Below are 26,274 nucleotides of genomic sequence, written 5' to 3' on the forward strand. Positions count from 1 at the left end.
TGTACATCTTAGTGAGGCGCACCTAATAAAAATATATAAAAAATAATTTACGAAAACAAAATTGATCAAAATACCCCCAAAACTTTTCAAGCGTATTTTGGTCAATTTTTTTCATGTAAAATATATTTTTTATATTTTTAGTAGATTTTTCTATTTTTTATGAAGACGCTCCAAATTTCATGTCATTCCAATTTGTAAAAACAAATAAAAAATGAAACACTACTAGATAATTGTGACCATGCGATGAACTTTGAACGGTGATGAGGGTAGGCGAAATCACTGTTCATTTTCGCCTATAGGAATTTTGTAGTATAAATCAACTAGATATTATACCTCTCTCGGGATTTACAAATGAGTCCACTAGAAATATCTCTTCACAAGATCCAAAAACCAACTCTTTTATCTTCAGTCTATTTTATTGATCTAATCTAAAACCTAATTCGCTCCCTAAGAAGTCCTTATTGATGTTAAATATTTTAATTTTACTCCTCAAATCTCACAAAAAACTTCAAGTGAAAATGAAAGCACACACAGAAGAAAAATGATCTCAACTTAGCCCAATGTTTCAAACTATTGCACCTTATTTTCAACTTAAGGTTACAAATGAAGAAGACAAACTTATATAAGAGTCGTCCCAAATATGGGTGGATGCTAAAAACTATGCCTAATTGTCAAATAATTCATTAAAATGAATTAAAGAGTGATTTTCGTTTTTTGACCATAATGACCATTTTGCTCCTCCATACTTTTGTGGAAATGGCAAGACCATCTCTAAAAAGGGGCATCTTGCCTTCCCTATAGTTCAGGTCCATTTTCGGTGCTTTTCGACGACATTTTGAGCAATCCAATGTCGTAGAAACGTTGGTTTTTTCGAGACGATTTATTTGATATGCATTTTGAGGCTTGAACCAAATTTTTTATGATGAACTCAAAATCATGTCAAACCTGTAAACTTGAAATCTTCAATATTCGATTTTGCCCATTCTGTCGCATTTTTTATCATGTTTCTTATCACAAATCGAAAGGGAATTCGTTGTGATTGATTTGCGAAGAAAACCCCTCAATTTGGAGTCCATTTGATAATGTCTCTATTTTTGAAGTTCGTTGAAATCTTGAGATATGGTCGTCGGAGTGACGACAGACGCTGCTGAATTTTCCTACATTTTTTTCACTTTTAGCGAAATTCTCTCTAAGACTTCTCCTCATCCGGGAGACCCATAGTACGTGCCACCCTCCAAAATGTAGATCTCGGTGAGATGAACATACTCGAATTTAGGGTCTACCCACTTCAAGATGAGAGAGAACCAGATTTCACAAGTTGCCCCGTTTTTTTAAAACACAGTTACCATAAATAGTAACTAGTTCAAAGGGGTTTAAGCGAATAGTAAAATCTTGTAGTTTTTGGAAAGTAGGATCTAGAAAGGTCCGTTTGAGCTTAAATTTGGCAAAGTGACTATTTTTGGTTTTTGAATCCATTGGTGGTGGTCACCTGGTCACTAGAAGTCTCTAGAATAGAATTCTAGCTATTGCACTGTAGGCATGCTAGGAACTTAGGCCAATAAATTGATTTTGTACCTGCTTTTTATATTCATGCCCGAATGGGACGAAACTTGGAGGGACTCCTTTGATCATCGTAGAAGACTTATGTGCTTGATTTGGGGCTGAAATGACGTCCCTATCATGGCTCTTCAAATAAGGCTTATATGTGCCAGACTTTTGTAGTCCATAGGCGTGACTGGCACCTACAAGCCTGAGTCGCAACCGCGTCCTATATTATTCACATTGGGGAATTAGTGCATTAAAAATACACACTAACAGTCTTACCATTCGTCTAGGTATTTTTCTTCTTTAATAAACCCATAAATCAAATACTTCATGAGAAATTCTAGGATGCCAAGCATAATCTTGATTTCTATTTTGTGCTCCTCATGTAACTCTAGAATATCAATCTTAATATAAAGATTTTGTGGATGTTCCTCAAACTACACAGTTTTTGCATCAGAATTTGCCCATTACATATATGATCGGTACCTGAAATCAATTATGGAGATAGTTTCGTGTCTAAGATGAAAGCTGGCACAAAATCTATGTAATTGTGAACATTCACTTCTTGAATAATAGTGTCTTCCAACCATCGCAACCTCTTATTCATTATGTTGATTTCTACTGGATACTTTCATGACTTTGTTTATACATTTTATAGTTCATGACAATAGATCATCAACCAGATGAGTAGGTTTTGTAACATTGTGATGGATGGATCTTATAAGTACTGATACCCATTATGGGCAAAATAAAAGAAAGATAGGAAAGAAATAAGTAAATCAAAACTCTCAGGGTGTACAAAGGAGTCCACTCCAAAAAGATATCTTCACAAGATCAAAAAACAAATTCTTTTCTTATCACCTTTTTTTTATCTAACAGTTACATATTTACAGAAAAATGAAACTTAAAACCTAACTTCTCTCTAAGAAATTCTAATTAATATTAAAGCTTTCAATCAATAACAAAAGAGTGACATAAACACCCCTAATAAAAATAAAGAATCCAATGCAACCCCAAATAAATAATTTCAAAAAAGTAAAATAAAAAATTAAAAAACCTAATACATACTTAGAGTATATAAATTTTTTTTTGTTAGAATTCATTGCTTTCTATTTCCTTAGTTTTCAAACCTTAAAACACATTGTGTGCGGTGAATTCATTCGAGGAACCACATAGATGACCTGAAAAATGTTGATATGGTGGAAAACTAGTAGGGCAATGGGGGTACCACATCATTGTTTAGGGAGGCCGATACCTCAACATAACGTCCTTCCCTCCATTCCCACCATTAATATGTCAAAAAAGAACGGTAGAAAATTGGTAGAATTACGTCCTCTCCATCGCTTTCCTGAAGGCATGTGGATCTACTGTCTCTCCATCCCTTTCCTGAAGGCATGTTGGATCCACTGTCTCTGCATGGCATTCGTTTCAAATGTTAAGGAATTATTTGACCTCCTTTTTACTTGGGTTTTTTTTGGAAAATTTTAAAAAAATCTTCAAGGATACACTTTCTATGTCTCTGCATGGCATTCGTTTCAAATGTTAAGGAATTATTTGACCTCCTTTTTACTTGGGTTTTTTTTTGGAAAATTTTTAAAAAATCTTCAAGGATACACTTTCTATGCAATTTACCGTCAACTTAATTTTTTCACTTATTTTTCCCCCAAAACAAACTTTCTATACAAATACCCACCAAAAGAAAAAAGTTCATGTTTTTTATGCCTTTTATGTACACAAAAATCAATTTGGCCAGATTTGACATTGACTTTCGGACCCCAGTAGCACATTGCCGGAGCGCGTCATCGCATTGCCAGACCCAATATTCTATACACTTAAATACAGGACCGCACTTACACAGTGCCGGAGCGCTTGATCCACTGTCGGACCGCACTTACACAATGCCGAGCCTTATTTTGGTAGGATAGAGGGGAGAGAGGCGTGGGTAAGGTAAAATTAAGGGAGGATAATTTAGGTATTTTTTTTATTTCTTTGTTGGTTAAGGGGGTATTTGCATAACAAGACTATTTTGGGGAAAAAGTGAAAGAAAAAATTAGGTTAGGTAAGTCGGATAAAAAATACAATTGTTAGGACGGTGTTTCTAAAGGACTGCATATGGATTAGAAAGTAGAAAGGTACAATTATTAGGACGGTTGAACTGTACATATGGCTATTTTTTTATTTCCACTTAAAATAATTTAATAGGGTGCCATTTGCATAGAGCTGAGGCTCTAAACAATCGAAGTAATATATAGTGTCGAGAAATGTGGTTTTAATACTTGAAGTCTTTGTGATATCCTTAAAATATTTTTTCATCTGTAATTATAAAACTTAGAGCTTTGTAATTATAAAACTTAGAGCTTTAAAAATAGTGTAAATCAAACAAATCTATAAAAACTTAAAAATCTTGAAAATTGACCGTCCAAATATACGTTACAAGATGCACTATTTTCAAAACTTGAAATCCATTATTTTCCTCATGTCCATGTATGTTAATGTCAAGATGATCAATTTGAGGATATTTGGGCATCAAAACAACCTCTTATAGTGCAATTTTTGAGGTGGGCTCTAATTTGTTTGTTTAGAGCCTCAGCTCTGTGTAAACGTTTTCCATTATTAAACTTCCATGCCCTTTAAAATAAGACATAGGAACCATTTGAAAATCGATGAACTTCCCCTTCTCTTCCAATTTTTGGGTTTTCCTTTTTAGTTTGAGAGTAACGAATTAGCGATGCAATAGTCGATACACCAACCACAAGCCCCAATCTTAAAGAAGTGTTTTAAAACCCTGCGCTTTCCGACCTGGGTCACGGATGTAGAATCGCTCAAAATCCGTTTCCTGTCCTGGTCCAATTCTCCTTAAAACCACATTTATTTATTTATTTATTTTCAGGTTATTTAATGTTTTTCTGCTTGTCTAATGTTGTTTTGTAGTCCCCTTTTAAATCTCCAACCCATAAACCTCTATTTTAATAGTTATTGAATCGCTCAAAATCCGTTTCGTGTCCTGGTCCAATTCTCTTTAAAACCACATTTATTTATTTATTTATTTTCAGGTTATTTAATGTTTTTCTGCTTGTCTAATGTTGTTTTGTAGTCCCCTTTTAAATCTCCAACCCATAAACTTCTATTTTAATAGTTATTTTTCTTTAGTTTTTATTTAAATTTTTTTATCACCGTTCTAAACGATTCAAGAATGATATGGATGGCCGATCTAGACCGGGATCAAGGGTGGATAATCCGCCCCACCGATCTGGTTTTTTATACACTCCTTAAAAAGCATTCTATCAGATTTGAATGGGAAGAGCATGCACTAGCCATGCTTATCTAAATTCCAGAAAGCCAACTCTGGAAACTAATCCTGAAATGCGAGAGATGAGGAGGGTTAACCCACTTCCCCAGCACAAGCCATCCTTTGCTTCTCTAACTAGGCCACCCCACCCCACCACTCATTCCCTCTCTCCTTATTTATTGTCCCTCATTTTCAAAAAAGACATGCTCCTTTCAGAACCAAAGCCAAAACCAAATCCTCATAGACACACAACCTTGTCCAAGCCACCTCGCGCCTCTGATTTTGGACCAAATTGCAACAAACAGCCCTTTTCTCTTTCTAAATACAAACCCAACCTTCCTCTCTCCCTCTGTTCATAACCACAAATCAACCTCACACACACACAGACCATGTCTGTAGCCCCCCTCCCCCTCCCCCTCCAAGCCACCTCGGGCATCTACTGGTGCTACACTTGCCGCCGCATGGTACACATCACCTCCACCGACACCCCCATCTGCCCGCGCTGCCTTGGTGGCTTCATTTGCGAAATTAATGAGATCGTTCTCATCCCACGCCTCACCCCAGACCTCAACCTCCTCCAAGCACTCCATGGCATCTTCCAAACCCCCCAACAGACGGTCCGATCCTTAAACAATCCGCACATGCCACATGGCACCCTCAGGGCCCACCCTGATGACTACTTTGTGGGCCCAGGCCTTAACGAACTAATTGAACGGTTAACAGAGAATGACCTACCAGGCCCACCACCCGCACCCAGGTCAGCCATCGATGCGATGCCAAGGGTGCAGATATCGCCAGCCCATTTGGGTTCAGACCCCAATTGCCCAGTTTGTAAAGAGGAGTTTGAAGTGAGAATGGAGGCACGAGAAATGCCTTGTAAACACTTGTATCATGAGGACTGCATCGTGCCTTGGTTGAGTTTGCACAACTCGTGCCCTGTTTGCCGGCTTGAACTGCCAGTTGCGACCGAGCCCACTCACGAGGCAAGGAGTGCAGAGGATGTGGAATTGGGCTCGGTGGAGGGGAGGGGGAGGAGGGGATTGTGGTCATGGTTATGGCCATTTAGGTGGTGGCCTAGTTGGAGTTGGCTCCATCGAGAGGGTGCCGAGTTTGGTTATGACAGGAGGAGATGGTCTTTCGATGGTGGTGAAATGGGTTATACTAGGAGGCGGCGGCTTTTCGATGATTTGTGACGGTGGATTGTGTGGTGGGTTCAAGCCCATTGGCCTGGTTGCCCCAATTAGAGGGCTGATCCATCACTTTAAGTAGCCATATAAGGTTCTTGCTTTCTCATTTGAGTCTACAAACTAGAACACATTGAGGTGGCTTGGATCCTGTATCAAACATAAAAGAGGATTGGATCAAGGTGTCATATGCACTCTCCTTTCCCACAACCTCACGTCCTCCTTAACCATGAACCCAGCCCCAGGCCCTTCTCCTTAAGAGAGTATGGCATCAATGTTTCACATCCACTCCTCCCTCCCCCAACCCCATACCAGCTCTCTCTCTCTCTCTCATGGCATCATTGTATAATTCCCCACAACCGGCTTTATGGCGAAAGCTGTTCAGACGGTCCCTTTGAATATCAACCCTTCGAGGGAAAATATGGTTTCACAAAGTCTCAGCAAAGGGAGAAGTTGACAAAAAAAATTCAAGCTTGATTGTAATAATCTTTTGAGTTCTAAAAAACAAATAACGACATCAGAGGTACTGATACAATGTCTATAGATCACATGATCATATTAATGGTGACAGGAAAAAAAAAAAGAATTAGGGTCACAAAGCTTATCTCTTGCAACCAAATATTCCATATGAAGATTTGAGTCGCATGTTAATGCGTGTAACACTTTGACATAGTCAAAGTACAGCTAAACGTTATTAACACTTTATATACGTGACGATAAATTGAATCACATCCGTCTTGGAGAGAACCTCCAATCGACCCGTATCATCATTTGGTTAGTGTAATGAAGAGGATGGTATAATCTATATTAGCGTGTTAAATTCGAGGCACTGTAGTGTTATTAAAGCATGCACGTGAAAACTCCCAAAAAAAAAAAAAAAAAAAAAATCATCTGTGTGAGGCTAACCGTCTCTCTACCCCAATTTCCAGTGTTCAAATGAGATAAACTTTGCTATGTATGACAAAAACCTTTAGGGAAAGTATATAATGTGACTTTACCTTTGCTACAAGATGCCATTGGATGTGAAATTAAGTGCCTGCATTTATTTCATTGACCAAGCTCAAAGTTCAAAAAAAAAAATTTTAAACTGTGACACATCCAAGCTATCAGATTTCACATCGAATGATTGTAAGTAATTGTGACCTCCCTATTCTAAAGGTAAATGGTCTCATTCTATACAATCTCAAAACTTTACTATTTTATTTTTAAAAAATAAATGCATGTACTACCTAACCCTATTAGCTTTTTACGCCAACGAACTTACACTTGGGATACTCATAGACACCGACACCACTTTGGTGTCCATGTAACACTAAATCACAAGAAGTGGAAGCGTAAAAGGCCGTTTGGATACGCGGAAATCTATTAGATAACCATAGGTTACAAGGAATTATGACATTTATACTATTTGTGTACAATTTACCAAGATTTTCTCCAAAATCACTAAATCTATCTGTATTAGATTACTCAAGATTTCTCCAAAAATCACAAAATCCATTAACCAAGGTGGCATGAAAATCTAGTACGAGGTTGATAGATAATCTTTAGAAATCTTTCGACTGCCCTATCCCTATTTAGAAAAACATTTCTCTCTCTCAAATATACGTTGTATTGTATAATTATTAAGGTATAATTATTAAGGTATGCAGAAAGTGAAAGTAAGGGATATAAAAAAGAGAATCTAAATTGATTTGAACAGGTGTACAAAGACAATTTTGTAATGCAATCATAATAAAACATTTCTACATCCCTATGTCCTCAATTTGGGTTATAGCCCTCATTTGACTTTCATCTAAAATTGGTACGTGAAAATAAAAAAAATCAAAATTGATTTGAACAGTTTAGAACTTGAGCGACAATTTTTTACTGTAATCATAAAAAAAAAAAATTATACATCCCTCTATCCCCAATTAAGATCCCCAATTAGGATGGTAGCCCACCATCAGCTCTCACATAAAAACAAAAACAATAAAAATAATAATTGATAATCAATGAGAAATTGCACAACGTATTCATAATAAAAAATTTCACACAACATAATCATCATAAGAGATTAGTTAAACCTCAATTGAAATAAGATACCTCTTTCTCATCCGATGCTTCAAAATTTTCTACTGCAATTACCAAACCTTCTTGTTTACCAATCAAACTTCTTCCTATTTTTTAACTTGTATCATAAAGATTTTGATTTTGCTATCATAAATTTATTGCTTATTTGACATTATATATAGAATGATATTTGAAAGACTTCTATAAAAAATAAATAAAAATAAAGCTTATCACAATAAAATCATGTTATTCCAATCATATTATTCTAATGACTTATCATATTGAAACCAAAGTCTAATCATGTTAGCCAAACATAGCCATATTTTTCATATTTCGATAGTAATGTATTTTTCATATTTCTTCTAGACATACCAGACATAGCCAAACAGTAGCAATATATTTCCCAAGTTGCCTCTAAATACTACCCTAACAGTGACAATCTATTTGCAGGTAATGTATTACGCAGTAATGTATTACGCCCGTAATATATTTCACAGACAATATATTTCCAAGTATCCAAACGGCCCCTAATAGATTGGATTATCATTTCTTAGGAACACAGGCAAGGAGTATAAATCAAAGTCAATCAACATTTCTATGTTGGTAATCTGGTATACATGCCCAAAAAAGTTTTTTCTGAGCTTCGTAATGAATTCCGCTGCTATTAAAAGGTAATAATGCCAGAATGATGCCTTGACGACAATACGAGCTTGCAAGTTGAATTTCTCATAATGAATTATGAGGTAGGTAGTGTACCAGATTGACATAACTAACATCCCCAGAATACTAATCACTAAAAGAACATCTCGGCATTGGGGTTAGAGATGTAAAATGCAAGCATTACCACCTGAACTTCCTTGCAGATCCTACAGTGCTGGAAAATAAACCACCCTCATTTGTGCAATGATAGGCTCCCAATTTTTGATTGAAACCCTTCGGTGTATGCAGTATTCTTGAAAGTCATCTGAAATTAGAACGCGGTTGTCAAACCAAGGTAAGAGTGGAATACCATCCTTGAGTTTTCTTTGTTAACTATGCCAAACCTCTAAACAGATTAGGCATGGTATCAGAGGGGATAAAAACCACACACCAGTGAAGAACTCACCACGAGATTCTCCAAATCTAGTGTCAAGCGTTTCCTGATAGTGTCAGAGAGCACATTCCCAAGTTGCTTCCCATGCTTCTGAATAGAAGCCTCACTAACCTGCAGGATTTATTTCCTCCAAGTCAACATCTATGGCATGATATGGGACACAGTTAAGAGCAATGAGGGCTTCCAATAGAATCTACTGATCACCTCTGCTTGGAGTATTGCAGATGTTTTATCCATGATTTCATTCACAAATTTTTGTACATCTGCTACACCAGTAGATGGATTCTTATCTCCTGAAGGCTTCTTAGTTACCCCATCCCCAGCAGGCTTGGACTTGTTACTGATCTTTTCTGTGCCTGCCAAAGCAATGATCGTAATAATATAAGTTGAGAATTTATAAGGGGAGTCATTTCATGAAACAATTTCATAATAATATAATGAAAACCACTCCTAAAATATCACGTTAGAACCCCAAATTTTGCATTCACACTCTCTTCATCCCAACAATCTCTAATAGAAATAATAATAATTACACTCTAAAAAGTAGTTTTTCAATAATAATAGGAATGTAAGGCTTCCATTTGATGGGATGGTAGGTCGAGGCCTTAGTTTTTTTTTTTTTTGGCCCAAATTTTGTCGATGGCCTTAAAGTAACCAGTTGTGCAATTCAGAAAAAGAAAAAATAGATTTTTATTTCTTAAAGGTCAAATCTAACCATGCATCAAACGGGTGGCCGACAATCATTGTTAAAGTGGGATTCATCTTGACCTTTTCTAGGGTGCAAATTCATTTCTTTTTTTTTGAGATTGATAATTGGGATGAGGAGAGAATGTTCAAAATTTGCCTAATATGATTTTTGAAAAACTTCTTTCATTATATTACTAACTGTTTCATAAAATCACTCCCCTATATCAATACCTAAGGGTGCACATGCTGCGATAAAATAACTGCACTTATTAACTAATGTAAACTAACAGTCAACACAAACAGGCGCACACAGTACTATGAAATTACTGTGCTTAGATGTCTCTCCCTCCAAGCATATAAGGACCTTCCAATGCAAATTAGAAGAATATGAGACTCATAATCTTCTGTCAGGATGATGAGAATTGCAAGAACGATAGAAGAATAAAGTGATTCAGTAAATAATTCATAGTACTCATAGAATGCTTGCTAAAAATATAGAAAAACATAGCTCTGAGCTTGGGGGATCGACTCTCAAAATTTTATCTCAAAACATAATTGAACATAGTTATATGAAGTATTAGAGCTTTATGAGGCCTTTCTTCTACCAAAATCTAGATACATTCTTGACATTATTTAATGCAATCAAGAATATTGAAAGAAAACGAATTAATTTTCTGATTAGTTCTGAAAATTCTTGCAATTGCTTCTTATAAGAAGTGGCCTAAATATCAGTTACAACCCAACTTAGCATTTGATAATTTTGCAATAGGAAACTAAATTTAGCATTTCATAGACTGTTACCTTACTCAGAAAAAAAAAAAGAAAAAAAAGCACTTGATAGAAACCAAAATTAAAATTAGTCCCCTGTTTAGGCACTAGGCTATGGAATAGAACCCAACTTTAGCATTTAAAAGGAATGCATTAGTAAGCAAAATGGTTATAATGACGAAACAATCAAGTTATCAGTCTGGGATTCTAAATAATGAGGTTGACGACATGGAACAAGTCTTTCTAAACGTTTCATTAGTACTATTACCTTGAAGCTCCATCAATTTCTTCTCTCGAGGCATATGGTTCTCTGCAGCAATTTGGATCGGTGTCCCTTGTTGTGGTACATCTAGTGATTTCACAATCTCAGTTGGAACAAGAGTAGCAAGATCTGGTGGTTGGTCCTTCCCAACAGGAACAATAGCCTACAATTAAGGCATCATTAGTTATCTGCAATCTTAAAAGAATCATTAAAGAGAGGGCACAAACTGGGCCATTTAGAATTTTAGACTTACCTCAAGGTCCACATACGAGGGACTTCTTCCAATTGAAATTAGAAACTTGTCAAGGTCGTTGGCGGAGAGGGCTGGAACAAAAAAAAAAAGGAATACTAACGAACTACAAAACAATCGGGCAAAGAAACAGATGAAGGGTAAAGATGCACGTTCAATTTCCCACAGCAGTGTTCCACAACTTGGCTTGGGCCAAGAACTCGGCCGTGGCCCGAGCTGAATTACTCAGGTGAATCCGAGTGGCACTAAACATCCTTGGGAGGGACCGTGATCCGTCTCCATCATGTTATCTCCTCTCTCCTTCTCTTTTGTCACTCCCTCTCTCACACCACTTCGTTTATCCCTCTCACTCTCTCACCACTCTCATCCATCCCTCCCTCTCTCACTCCCATCATGTTTCCTCTCGTTCGTCCCTCCCTCTTGCCCTCTTGCATTCTATCCCTCCCTCTTGCCCTCTTGCATTCTATCTCTCCCACTTGGCTTCTATCTCCCTCTCTCCATCCCTCTCACCACTTTGTTTATCTCTCTCTCTCTCTCTCTCTCTCTCTCTCTCTCTCTCTCATTCATCCCCTTCCTCCCTCCCTCTCTCTCTCTCTCTCTCTCTCTCATGCATCCCCTTCCTCCCTCTCTCTCTCTCTCTCTCTCTCTCTCTCTCTCTCCCTCTCTCTCATTCATCCCCTCCCTCCCTCTCTCTCACCATTCATTCATGCATGTGCCTCTCTATGCTCATAGTCTCTAGTTCAATTTTTTTCAAAATTACATTTGGGTTCTCTTCTCTCACATACCACAGATCCTAATTACCTAGGATTCATTTCCCTAGATTCCTATAATCCAAGCACTAGGTAGATAAAAATATGAGAAACCATGCAATAAGCATTCCATTCGCTCAAAATCAGTCAATGTCCATATTCATCCATAAAAATAAAACAATGAACCACCCAATAAATATCCCATTTATTCACAAAATACAAGTGACTACGTTAAGCTAAAAGAAGCATGCAAAGAGTCGTGTCCATATTGCACCAATTATGTATTTAAGCATGGTCCAAAAATTAGTAGATAAAGTCATCATGAGAGAAAAGGAAAAGAAGTAGAGAGATGAGATAGAAGGTCCCAAAACAATACCCATGGAAAGGAATATTGTTGCCAAAAAGTCCATACTGAAATATACGACTACCAAAGAGGAAAGTCGACATTCCGTACCCCCTTCACAAAAAGCCCATACATATCCCCACAAAAAGCAATCATAGTTAAGCCTGAAATTGGAGTATCGCACACAGGCTCCAAAAAACAATTGGTGCCAATATAGTGGGCTAAGAAGCGAGTTCGCCCCATTGTGTCTCAAGAAGCGACCCGCCTAGCACCTAGGCAGGCCAGGGGGGCCTGGGCGCATCACCCAAGCCTAGGCGGGTATCTAGGCGACCAATTAGGAGTCTGGGACCCCACTAGGCGGGCGCCCAGCACCCAAACCTGGGCGGCCGCCCAAGGGCGAAAATGTCCCTCGTTTAGAGGCATTTTTTATCCTTTTACCCCAAAATAAGGAGGAAATGAGGGGTTTAGATTATTGAAAACGAGGCATTTTTAATCTTTTTACTCCTAAATAAGGGGGAAAAGAGGGGTTTAGGTTCTTGTGTGACCTAAACCCCTTTGTTTACCTTTAGACTAGAATATTTTTTCAAAATAATTACTTTTTTTGCATTTTTAAGAGATCAATCGGGTATTTTAGAGTATTGAGAACTCCATCCAAATATCATCTTTTTGGTTTAGATTTGAATTTGATGGTTTTTTAAGTTTATTAGAGGATTTTTTGGAAGCATTTGAGATTGGGAAACATCTCAAATATTGAAGATTGAAGATCAAGCAAAAAGGTTAGTTAAAAATCTTCATATTTGAGATTTTATTTGTTATTTCAATAACTTCTTCGGGCTATTCTAGAAGTGGTGATCTGGGTTGGACAAAAATTGTATAAGATGTAATTATTGCAAAAAAGATATTGATCGGGTATAAAACGGTACAAAAAACACCTTGTTGATATTAGGGGGAATGTTGCCCATTGTAAAAATGTTCCTGAAAGCTATTAGAGAGGAGATTAAGCAATATATGAGTTCCGTAAAATACAAAAAGAAACAAAAGCCATGACATTTGGATAGATCTATTTCTGGTTCGTTTAGAAGTGGTGATCCAGGTTGGAACTATGGTTATGTCCTGAATCCAAATGATTAAAATTGTATAAGGTGTAAAATACCAAAGGGGCATTAACCGATTCAAGAAACACCATGCGGGTATTAAAAGGAATGGTGTTTTTTGTACAAATGTTCTAGAAGCTAATGGGGATGATATTAGACAATATTTGAAATTAGTAAAACTAGAAAAGGAAGAAAAAGAGCCTTGTTTTATGGAAATATCTTCTACCGGTTCTTCTAGAAGTGGTGTTCTGGGTTGGAAGTATAGTCATAACCCAAATCTGAATGACAAAAATTATATAAGTTGTAAATATTGTGGAAATGATACTAATGGTTGTATATATTGGTTCAAGAAACACTTTGTCGGTATAAAGGGGGATGTTGCCCAGTGTAAAAATGTTTTTGAGGCTACTGAGGAGATTAAGCAATATTTTAGTTAAGTAAAACACAAAAAACAAGAAAAGGGTGAAGAGGCACCAGATAGAGCAGCCAAAACTCCTAGGGCCTCATCTGCACAGAGTAAGAGATGGGTAGAAAAAAGGGAGGGAGACGCAGATTCAGAAGAAACGGAGAAGGACGAGTGTTATGTTCAAGAGGGAAATGACTCTGATGATGATGGACTAGATTCTGATGCATGAGGCTTATGATGACTGAGTGTTGAGTCTTAGACTGTATATTTTCTTTTACTTTTCTAGTTTTTCTACTTATCTACTCTTATGCGTATGCCTGTATGGTTGTATCATTGTATGGAACGATGGACTATGGAGCATGGAGTATGGTCTATAGAGTATGGATTATGGATTGTGCATGTATTACTAATTTATTAATTGTTATTATATTTTATTTTTGGTTGTGCTAGTAGTCTATCTATTACAAATTTACAATGGTTTGGAACTTTTTGGATTATGGGATTTCTAATATTTTATGAGATATACTCATATTCTCTTATCCCCTGCCCCTCTTCTTCAACCTAGGTCCTAGGCCACCCAGAAATCTAGGTGCTTGCCTAGGCCCTTGGCGGCCAAGACCCCCATGAGTGCCTAAGTGCCGCCCAACATTTTTTGAAACATTGATGCCCCAAGATGGGGGTCATCATTTTCCATTAACCCATATAAATCTGGGTAGAAGGTATGGCATCCAAATTATAAGTGGTAGATGAGCTAGGGATTTAAGAGATGGTCCAACTCATTGTGAATCCTCTCTAGCTTAACTCTGAGTTGGGCACACTCTTGCTTGTGCATCTTAGAGGTTTGTTGCCCGGTGAGCAAAGATTGAGTTAACTCAAGATTGTGGGTTTCCATGGTATTGCAGTGCCTCTGCAGGTCTTGCAATGTTTGGGAAAGGGCAGGTAAGTGGTCTATAAGGAGAAGTGCTTCACGGGCCGTAGATTTCTTTGTGGCTTTTTTGGTAAAAGTAACCTCGCCATATATAGTCTTGCCTCAAAGGGTCGCAGAGACTGACTAGCCTTTCCAATAGAGGTTTGTACTCATAAATAAAATATTGGGCAAGGATGCTCTTTCTTTTTGTGTTTTTTGTTATAAAAGATTCTCAAACAAAATTGGTCCTTTTGGAAGCTGGTGAGGAATTGCAGGAGGTCGAGGAGGTTGAGGTTGACGAATGCTAGGCTGAACAATAGAAAGTCCAAGATTAAGTTTCGCCAAGTCCTTCTTCGACCATTAATACCTATACAAAAAAATTGTTCGAGCAAAGGCCTTATGTCGTTTTGCACTTGCGGGTTACGACCTTCCCCCCCGGCCCCCTCTATCGCTTTCTCCCTCTCCCCATGCCGTTTTGCACTTGCGGGCCCCCCTCTCTCACATATTGTTTTGTACTAGGAATACCCCATCTGCATCATCTCTTGCTGACCTCCTCTCTCTCTACAACTGTCTTGGACTTGAGAAAACCCCATCTGCATCATCTCTGCCTGAACTCTCTCTTCTCTATCTAGCTAACTGTTTTATTCTCTGAAAATCTCTCGACTTCACTGTGTAGGGCCCAGATAGTGTAGGTCGACAGAAAAGGTACGTTGAACACCTACGTAAGGAGCTCTCTTTCTTCCGAGCACATTTGGTCATCCTAACACACCTCTCCCCTCTCTCACCCCATCTGTATCACTCCCTTGCCCTCTTAATCATTCTTGTATTTTCTATGCAAGCCTCCCCAGATTGTATCCAGGACACGCACGACTAAAGGTGAGGCCTTTACCGTTCTCTTTCTTACTTATATTGTTGAGACAAACGGGTTTCCTTATTTCGTTTGTACAATCTCTCTTTCATTCAAGTCACTGCCCGACACTCATGGCACACCCCCCACATTCGTCTTTCTCTTGAATCCCATTTTACTTTCTTTTTTGTTGTTCCTTTTCTTAATACATTACTTCATAGAACATGGATTCTGCCCCTAACGACACTACCACAACGGCAATGCCCCTGAGGGCACTGCCCTCATGAGTAAACCAAAGCCAAGGAGGTCCTTATGAAGACGGAGTTGTTTTAATATGTATGAGGTTCGATCGATATATGTCAGACTCAACGCATCTCTAGGGTGAGTATGAGCACATGAAGAAACGTATTCATGCAATTTGCATAACACTTTTAAAGTCCAAGGCAGATGTGGAGAAATTGCAACATGAGGGTGAGGTGTTTAAGGGTGGTCTCAAGAAGCTTCGATCCTCGATCTATAAATACTTAGACTGATGAGAAGTTGTCTAGGACCACTCCTCACTAGCTTGACATTTGAAGTTTGTAGTTGAACTTTGAACTTCATCACAGCTTGAGTCTGTTTGGCTGACTTTAGATGCAGGGGCCATTGGTTGCCTCCTGAAAGTTTTAGGTTTTTTTTTTTATTTTTTTCCCTATATCAAGTTTGTGTCTTCATGGATTTTCCCTTTTATGGTTCTTTACACGGAGTTTGAGTCTTCATAGATTTGCTACTTTGGCTAATAGTTACTTGGCCCCTACACCCTTGGGTTGTGGACTCCTATTTCTGGTACCATCTACTGAAATATCAATATAGTAATGTCCTCCCAACGTACTACTGGCTTTCTATGATTAGATAGATACATTTTTACATGTTTGAGTTGCATTTTATGTTCTAAAAATGGAAAAAATGGATGTTATATATTACTGTTTTTTAAATGTACTGTTAGTTTGCCTATGTGTATTGTTGGATTATCTGGACGCTTGTAACCTAGCTTTGGTTCGGCTATGTTCAAATGTGTGATTATACCATCTGTTTTTCTTATTTGGTCCCATGCTTGCACGTTAGATCTCTCGTGCCTTTTTCGCTTCATCATGCCCTATAACGGTTCTAACGTACCTTTGTATGTTTACTGTTGTCTTGTTAAATTTTGCTTCATAGGGAAACTAGGTGGCAATGGCATATATATTATCGTTTGGTCCTGTTTTATATAATTATCAGTTATATATAAATCCCGCTTCCTTTTTTGCTTGAAATTTTTTTTTTGTAGGTATATATATTACCGAAGAAGGACGCGGTGGAACTTCTCTCGGATTTCCTATTGGTCCGCCTAGCATTCACCAACTTCAACCTCCTGCAGTTCCCTGCCTACTTCCAAATAGACCAATTTCGTATATAAATCTTTTACAACAGAAGGCACAAAAAGAAGGAAAATGCCTACCCAATGTTTTATTTATGAATACAGCCCTCTATCGGGGAGGCTATTCAAAGCCTCTGTGATCCTTTGAGGCAAGACTCTATGTAGTGAGGTTGCTTTTACCAAAAAAGCCACAGATATATCTGGGACCCGTGAAGCACTTCTCCTTATAGACCACATACCTACCCTCTCCCAAACATTGAAAGATCTGCAGAGCGACTACAATGCCATGGAAACCCACAATCTTAAGTTAACTCAATCTTTGCTCACCGAGCAACAAACCTCTAGGATGCACAAGCAGAGGACTGTGCCCAACTAAGAGCTAAGCTTGAGATACTATCAAAATATTAAAACATCTAGACAAAAAATAACAAACTTAAAAGAAATAAAAAAAGAATTTAAAGAAAATTTTAGTGAAAATCCACTAGAACTGTGGGATAGAGATAAAAATGAAATGTGAATTAAGAATGATAAATGAGATAGAATAATAAGAGTTAAACCTATGCCCTATACACCACAAGATAGAAAATAATTTGAAATACAATTAAAAGAATTGGTAGAAAAACAATTAATAAGACCTAGTAATAGTCTGCATAGCTCTCCAGCCTTTTTAGTAAGAAACCATGTAGAGATAAAAAGAGGGAAGGCTAGGATGGTTATAAGCTATAAAATGTTAAATGATAACACTAAGTTGGATGGATACTTTATCTCTAATAAAGAAGTATTAATTAATAGTATTCAAGGAGCTTGTTGGTTTAGTAAATTCGATTGTAAGTCAGGATACTGGCAAATAAAGATGGAAGAGAAATAGTATTCTTTATACAACATTCAGTGCTCCACAAGCGCAATATGAATGGCTAGTAATGCCATTTGGATTAAAGAATGCTCCTCAAATATTCCAGAGGAGAATGGAGAAATATTGACCTCAAATATTCCAAAGGAGAATGGAGAAATATTGACCTCAAATATTCCTGAGGAGAATGGATGAAATACTTAAGAAACATAGAAAGTATTGTTTAGTGTAGGTAGGAGATATTTTAGTGCATAGTAAAAGTAAAGAAGAGCATAGATATCATTTAAAAGCAATAAGCAAGAAGAAAATATAAAAATACAATATACCCCCGCAATGCTTGGGTTATTCTGGTCATTTTATTTTTTTCAAGCGTTTGTTTTATATTTTATATAGGTGCTTGAGGATTAGAAGTATAAATGCCCCAAATTTCAGCTCAATTCCCATGAATATATCTTTCAAAAGATGGATAAAATTCAAATACTTAGACATGCACTCAACCATTCGATCAAGAACAGTTGAGATTGACAGTGAGATGAACTACAGTGTGGACCATTTGGTCATTTCAAAAATGTTGGCTTATCTTTACCCATTTTTATTTTTTTCCAATATCAGATAGACATGAAATTTGACGTGTGCGCGCGCCTCACTGGGGCTCTTTTACAAAAAATATAAAAAAATAACTCAAGCAAGATAAAATGATTAGAATACCCCTCAAAGTTTAATTTGGCCTTTTTTAAAAAAATATCTTTTTATATTTTTTAGAGGTGCATGAGGGTGCGAAGTATGGATGCCGAAGCTTTTAGCTCAATCCAATATATATACAAATAAAATTTAAATGTTCAGATGTGCTCTCAACCGTCTCTTTTAGGGTGACCTATAACCATACTATTTTTTCTTTTTATATGATCTAGACCTTCCAATTTGTTAAACATGTTGTGGATGAGCTATGATTTTGAAATTTCATTCATTTTCCATCAATGAGAACTTCAAGAACAGCTAATATTGTCTACTTTCCAGAACTCCAAGTTCATAGAATTCTAGGTTCAATCAAGCGCAACATGTTCCCAGGCTTCCTAGAATTTCAAAAAAGTTATCAAACACAGTACTTCAATGGCTAGACTGCTAATTTCAAGCTTCAGGAAGTCCAAAACTAACAACTCCCAGGTAATTTCCAGCTTCCAGTTATCAAAAAGGCATGCCCACAAAGAAAGTTGTATTTTAACCGAATTTAATAGAGAAAGTTACTTCATAAAAAAAGTTTCATAAAGCAGCAACAAGAAAAAAAATACAAGAACTAATAAATAACTAAATGCCACTTACAAATAGTCATATCATTGGAAAGTGGATGAAATAAGCACTTCTGAGCTTTCAAACCTTGGTCCAACAATAGTGCAACAGATCTACAGAGAAAATAAATTGCACTGCTTTAAAACAAAAATAACAAAAATATGAAGTATAAAAAATAGGTAACAAGATTTAGGGCTACTGGAGAATCAGTGAAATTCATATCTTGTTGTGCAGTACACAAAATAATAATGCAGTGCATTTATTTGAATTGTAAATAAATCTATGACTGATGAGAAGAGTAGATAAAAGCAATGTTACATGGATGCTAACATGCGTGTTAGTATTTAGTACATATTTTGTAGTATCTTGTATGTGACGCTAAAATGCCAATACTTTTGAGACACGTATGTACAACCATTTTAAACAATATAAGTATATAGCTTCCCTTTGGCACACAAAATGCACAGCGTCGTGGTGGTAGCGTGCGTCTTCTTTGAGCGTTGCCTAAGAGGTTACGTGCTCCAACCCCACCTACTGCCTTGTTTATTACTTCCGTTTTTTAAAAAGGTTTAGCTAACAGATAAAATAATGTCTTCTCAGTATAATCAAAACGGCTTTGTGGTTTGTGGTAGCATCTTGTTCTCATGTTCAAAATGTCCCAAGTTCAACTTGCACGGGCGATGGTTTTTTGTATTTATAAAACTGCTTACAAAGAAATAACAAAAAAAAAAATGTTCAATTGTGGGGAATGGAACTTAAGACCACACTTGTCTCAATTGTTACTCTACCGCCAAAACCGTATACCATATATGTCTACAAAAGGGCAGACACTTATATATAATGTGTAAATACGTATTAAAAAATTGATGATGTCATCAGACACGTACAGTCAAGTGTCTCTGACATGTTTGCGTGTCGACACCAAACAAATTTTGAAGTGTCTGGGTAACATTGGATAAAAGGTGAAGGGAGTTTGCTTGAAATATGAATAAGATTGATATATTTGAAAATTAATGACATCATCAAAGAGGTCATTCTTACAGGCTTTAAAATTGTAAAACGTATGTTTGAACTTTTTCATTTCTAGGAAGACAATGCTCTGGCAATAATCTGATCATACTTGTAGGACAACACCATGCAGGCTTGTGAACTTAACATTGTCTTTCTTGACATGATGCCCCTGGGAACTCCATGAACAGTTCTTCAGGAGCTTTCTCCTAGTCTTCTGTGTAGCTGGTTTGACCTCAGGGTCACTATTATAATGGCTACATTGTCTTTTTCCCGCTAAGGGTTTTCTTTTCTTTCACCTGTTTTGTGAGTGATCGACCTTTGTTTATTCCCCTATCCTCAATACATCAATTAATATTCTCAAAGAAAAGAAAACCATCAATACTTCAATACAAGAATATAGTTTACTGAAGAAAGGATCATCCAAAACATTATGTGAGAACTCTTGGACAGAAAAAACACGTCATTTAAGAAAGGGTAAGGCTTGTTTAAGGTGTCAACTTTATACTATTGAAGTGAAGTGTACCTCAAAACTGTGCCGAAAATGCAGTTTCGGTGCCGCAAAGCCTTGCAATGATATGAAAATCTATTGTATCCCCCTGATTATGAAATCTAAAGTTTCAGAAATGGTGACAATCAAGCAGATCTATAAATGCTTGAAACCCTTGAAAATGGACGATCTAGATAATGTGTTAGAAGATGACCTATTTTTAGAACTAGAAATCCTCTTTTTTTCATGTCTGTAAATCTTGACAATGGGATGACCAAGTTAAGAGTTTTCCAACATAAGAACAACCTTCTCTAATGGGTTTTTTGGGTGCACCTCACTTGTACAGTATAAGGTTGACACCTCATATAACTTTTTCCTTTAAGAAAACCAAAATTTTCACTAGTCATAAAATGAGCATCCACAAGAATCATTTCACAAGAGAACTACCAATTCAACAACACCATGATGTTATTAATTAGTGGATGCCCTAAAGTCCAGGTGCTTTGCACTTCAATGTCAATTTTGAGCAAGGTTTGAAAATTCAGCAATTCAGATTAGAATTGCCTAATCCAAATCGGGAATTGCCCTAGGCAATTCGGTTCCCACAATATATTGGGAACTGGCCGTCTCTCCCTCTGAACCGGCCGATTCACTGTAGAAACTTGCTGATCCCTGTCAGAAACTAGACGATTCTCAAAATGTGCATGCTTTCCACTTTCTTCAAATTTTTATTGCTTAAATTGTTTTCAAAACAGAGCTTGGGAACCATCCTGTTCAATTGTCCCATGCACCAACTCATTACATGTGGGCCTCAACTGAGAAAACCACCTTTATTTAACCTTTCATGTTTCTCCTCAGTTTTTTATTTTTGCTAAATAACCTGATTGTCAACTAAAAGATTTTTTGTTAAATAATTTTTCTATTTTAATGTCTATAATTATGACATCATCATGATGCCAGAAACTTAATCAGTTCGAACAAAAGTCAAACCAAATAAGACCAAACAAGCCACATGATCCATCTTCTCCCATGATAATTCTTTTGACATTTTCCACTGCTTGAATAAAAAAAAAGCCAGTGATATAACAGGCTCGCCATCGCTAACTGTACTTAATGACCTTAGTTATTTAATTGTCAGATGAAAAAAGACCTTGTTCTTTGATCTTAAAATAACTTTCATAGACTTCAAAAGGAAAAAGAAAAAGAAAAAGAAAAAAGATGAAAATATTTCACAAAGTCCACATCGGTCTGCAGCACATAAATACAAAACTACCATCACCTAAAAGGAAAACAAATAAACATATAATGGTATAAAATATATATAGCAGTATATAAATGGCACTCATGAAGTTCTATGACTAGTAAAATTGAGCAAAACAAGCTACAGAAAAAGTTTGGACAAAGAATGAACTGTACCTTGCACTCTCATTAATCAAGGCGAAGGGAGTCACACAACCCAAAGGTACCTGTAAAACCAAACATGCTCATAAGAGCAACGAGATAGATATCAAAACATAAGCAGCTTTTCAGGTTTTTTATATTGCATTTGATAGACAGGAACTCTATAAACCTTACTGTTCAACTATCAATGAAAACTTAACTCCTAAAATTTCTCCTCAACACCATCCGCATTCCAATCGCATTCAGGAGATAACAGGCATGAGTTAAGAAATGAAAGAAACCACATATATTGACAGATACATAGTTCAAAAGTCCATGTAAGAACTAAGAAGCCTGAGAAAGGTAATATATATGCATGCATAGGTATATGGTCAGATAGACAACCATATGACATAACTTACCTTCATGTCTAAAGGAAAAAAAAAATCTTCAAATTTACCACTCAAAATATGAATGAAAACTACTGAGAATGATACATGATGAACACAAAACTCATAATCACCCTGGTGTCCAAATCTTAATTACGTGTAATAAAGTTGTCGATAAGAAATAAACAGATGATCACGCTGATCCTCATCACTTGCTACAAATATGTATGCTTGTGTTTGTGTGTGTGTGTGTGTTTGAGAAAGAGAGAGAGATTCATCCCCATAAAGTAACGAATGATCACATAATCACAATGTACAGGAACTACTGCAGACTCATTCATAGAAAGCTATTGCATAAGCAGTTTGGTAAAAGACTCACCTGAAGTACTTCTTGAAGAGATTCTTCAGGAGCCATCCGCAGTCCACCCTTTCCCAAACCAAGCCGCTGAGACAAAACTGCACGACTTTAAAGCCACATACTTCATAAACCAATATCAAGTAGAAAAGCAAAATACAGAAGCATATAAGAAAAGATTCACCATCATCATCATCATATTAAAAGAACAGGAAATTTTAGCATAATAAGTTGCTCCCGTAGCATAACTTGGGAAAAACTATGTCAGAGAAAAAATGAGCATAATACCTTTCAGGTCAACTTTGGTATCAGCCAGAGCTGAAACAACATACAATCTATGCTTCTTATCCTGCATCAAACACCCAAAAGAATGACAATTTAGAAAACTAGAGCCCACAGAATATAGCAGATCCCACCGAATTCATAAACAAATATTCTATAAAAGTCTAACCTTCAGGAACAAATTCTTACTCAGTGCACTTCCCAAATGGCCAACATACTTAGCCTGCCATCGAAAGTGTTCATGAGAATAAACCCTGACAATCTAATGCAAATTCAGAAGCTTTCTTAAAACACAAATTCAAAGCAATTTAATTCAAGGTTATTATGAAGCAACCATCTACCTGGGCTTCAAGAGTAAGAACAACAGGGTGCTCATAACTAACAAAATGAATTCCAAGTTCCTGCATGCAAGCGAATTGGATAAGAGAACAAACATCTAAAAGTCCCTTCAAAACCCTAATAAATTTCATATGCAAGATCAAATTCGGGGTACAAGAAAAGAACGGGGAGGGTGAATCTCACTCGTATGAAGAAATATTGGAGTGAAAATTAGGGCAAAAGAAGCATAAATCCAAGATAAACTCCATGAACAGAAACACTCGATCTAGCTTAGGAGGCCTTTAGGAGTATTTCCTCAGACAGAGAGCGTACAAACGTTCAAATGAAAGAGAGAGAGAAAGTGAGAGAGCGACAGCGAACCTGCAAACGAGCAAGCAGCAGCTCCTTAGAAAAACCCATACTCCACAACTAAGCCCGGCCCGTCACTGAGGAGTATGAAGGGCCTGTGAGTTTAAACGAAGAGGTAGAGGTAGAGGGAGAGGGAGAGGTAGGAGGGGCTCTCAAGGTTTCTAACCAGGAGAAGTGCACGTCCACGTCTTTTTTTTTTGGGGTAAGTAAAAAGTGCACGTCCACGTTGCAGACGCTTGCAAGGGTACAGGACCTTTTGATCGGCCCAATTGAATTTATGTCGATACGAGGCACAAATTACCTTAATTTTTTATTTTATTTATAAATTTAAATGACCGGCGAATAAAAAAACTAATTGAAATAAAAAAGCGAAAAGTTCATATACAGCCGAGGCTCAAAACAATCAAATTAGAGTCGGTTGGAAATAGGTTGGGTGAAATAATTGTAGAAAATGGTACAATTTCCAAAATTAGATCTCGAACTCTTTTTGTTTTAGGGCATTTAGGAGCGATATCTCAAGACGATAATTGCCCACATTCGATAGAGTATTTGACTATATAAGAAGAGCAATTCATCATCGGGATATAAAAAAATATAAAGGTCTTTTTCAATGCTTCTAAGCTCTATGCACCTGAGCTTAGAACCTACATGTGTATTAGAGAGAGAGACACAAAATCAAGTAGAGAGAGAGTTGGCTTAGTGGTTTGCTTGCTGGAATTGCGAAGAATTGTATATTGAGAAGGTCTATGATAAAAAATCATTAACTCGTATAGGTAGGAGGTCCCTTGTTATAGAGCACCAAGAGGCTACCCATTTAGTGTTGTGGTGGTTACATGCACCACCCAACAGCTACAAGTTACATGCACCTCAACAACTACAAGTTTAATGCACTTGAGGGGTTACATGCACCCCAATAACTACAAGTTACATGCACTTGAGGGGTTACATGTACCCCAACAGCTACAAGTTACATGCACTTGACGGCTGCTGTTATAAGGCTCTATATCATCAATGGCTAGATAACCGTTGGATGTCCCACACGCATCAACAGCTAGATGACTGTGGATCCCCTACGAACCGGGCTCACAAAAATATAATGTGCCATGAGCCCGACCCACACATGTGCTAGGGCGAGGGGCATCTCATGCGAAGTACAAAGTGTGCCATCAAGCACCCTTGCGCGCCATGCTCTCGCACATGCACATGCATGTACGCATGTGTGTACGAGTCGCATGTTTCGTGTGCTCCACACATATGCCTTCTCTCTCATTTGTACTTAGGGTATAAGCTCAACAAACTCTCTCATCTTCAATGTGGGACTCAAACCTACATTTTTCTCTCTCTACAAAGGCATTTTAGGAAAATACAATAAACCAAAATGGTTGTTTTGAAATACACATAAGCATTTTTCAAATAAAAAATACTAACAAAGCCTACCTCAAAAATTTCACTAGAAGAGGTTGTTTTGATACCAAATATCATCAAATCGGTTATCTCGACATCAAGATGTATGGACATGAGAAAAAATGAATTTCAAGTTTTGGAAATAGTGCTTCTTGTAACACATTTTTTGAGCGTCAATTTTCAAGATTTTCAAGTTTTCATAGATCAGCTCAATTTACACTATTTTTAAATCTTTAAATTCATAATTAAAGATAAAAATATATTTTAAGGCTATCGCGAAATTTTTCAGTATTGAAACCAAATTTCTCAACACTATTTGAAGGTGGGCTCCACTTTGATTGTTTAAAGCCTCGGCTCTATACAAACCGCACCCAATAAAAAAACAGGGAAAAGTTTATATAAAGCAGAAAATTTTACTAGAAGACGTTGTTTTGATGCTCAAATATCCTCAAATTGATCATCTCAATATCAAGATGCATGGACATGATAAAAAAAATGGATTTCAAATTTTGGAAATAGTATATTTTGTAATGCATTTTTGGACCGTCAATTTTCTAGTTTTCATAGATCTATCAATCTACACTATTTTTGAAGCTCTAAACTTTAAAAAATAAAGATGAAAATATATTTTAAGGCTATCACAAAGATTTCTAGTATTAAAACCACATTTCTCGACACTTTTTTAAGGTAGTCTCTAATTTGATTGTTTAGCGATTAGGCTCTATACAAACTGCACCCAAAAAATAAAAGTATCCAAAAAATATTTAGGGTATTTGGTTAATTTTATTTCATAAAACATGTTTTCTTTTTATCAGATGTGCCGTACGATTTTCCGTCATCAAATCCAACTTCAAGTAGATGCTATCATCATCATCATCATCATTTGGCCTTATCCCAACTATTTGGGGTCGATTACAAGAATCTTGATTCGATATTCCACTCTATCAATGGTCATTCCCTCGATTAAACTGCAAGTCATCATATATCTTCTTAGTACTTCTATTTGTGTCCTTTTGGATATTTTCCTAGCTTTTCTACGGCTTTCTAGTTAAACAAAATAACCCCTCCTAACTAATGTTGTTCAAGGTCGACGTTGGACGTGGCCAGACCACTTAATCTTACTTTCCTTCATCTTGCACACATTGGAGCCACTCCTAAGTCCCCTTGGATATATTTATTCTGAATGCTATCATTTCTTGTCTTGCTACTCATTTATCTCAACATCCTCATCTCAGTTGCACTTATTTTATAAATATGTTGTTTTTTGACCGCC

At 36.9% G+C, this 26,274-nt stretch overlaps 2 protein-coding genes and 1 long non-coding RNA gene across 4 annotated transcripts; 1 reads left to right on the forward strand and 2 right to left on the reverse strand.

The window, feature by feature from the left end:
* Positions 1-4,788: 4,788 nt before the first annotated feature.
* Positions 4,789-6,538, forward strand: LOC18435823 (putative E3 ubiquitin-protein ligase RHC1A). Its single transcript, XM_006845863.4, has one exon. The coding sequence runs from the start codon at positions 5,224-5,226 to the stop codon at positions 6,025-6,027; it is 804 nt and encodes a 267-aa protein (XP_006845926.3). The 5' UTR covers positions 4,789-5,223; the 3' UTR covers positions 6,028-6,538.
* Positions 6,539-8,572: 2,034 nt separating this feature from the next.
* Positions 8,573-24,133, reverse strand: LOC18435824 (YbaK/aminoacyl-tRNA synthetase-associated domain-containing protein). Of its 2 annotated transcripts, none has more exons than XM_006845864.4 (12): positions 23,610-24,133; positions 23,252-23,311; positions 23,080-23,133; positions 22,917-22,977; positions 22,653-22,729; positions 21,921-21,970; positions 19,040-19,119; positions 11,131-11,201; positions 10,884-11,040; positions 9,365-9,516; positions 9,173-9,271; positions 8,573-9,031 (listed from the first exon to the last, which is right to left on the reverse strand). In XM_006845864.4, exons 1-12 carry the CDS (start codon positions 23,646-23,648, stop codon positions 8,960-8,962), a joined length of 972 nt encoding a protein of 323 aa, XP_006845927.1. In that variant the 5' UTR covers positions 23,649-24,133; the 3' UTR covers positions 8,573-8,959. The 2 variants fall into 2 exon arrangements, with proteins under 2 accessions (XP_006845927.1, XP_088721441.1); XM_088865315.1 differs by having other exon boundaries at positions 22,653-22,718; positions 23,610-23,845.
* Positions 20,317-20,589, reverse strand: LOC148782492 (uncharacterized). The gene is made up of 2 exons (XR_016054547.1): positions 20,541-20,589; positions 20,317-20,347 (listed from the first exon to the last, which is right to left on the reverse strand). It is a non-coding gene; the product is annotated as an uncharacterized LOC148782492 (long non-coding RNA).
* Positions 24,134-26,274: the final 2,141 nt, after the last annotated feature.

This window comes from Amborella trichopoda, chromosome 4 (genome assembly GCF_054954075.1).
Source record: "Amborella trichopoda isolate Santa Cruz 75 chromosome 4, AtrichopodaSantaCruz75HAP2 v2.0, whole genome shotgun sequence".
NCBI lineage: Eukaryota > Viridiplantae > Streptophyta > Magnoliopsida > Amborellales > Amborellaceae > Amborella > Amborella trichopoda.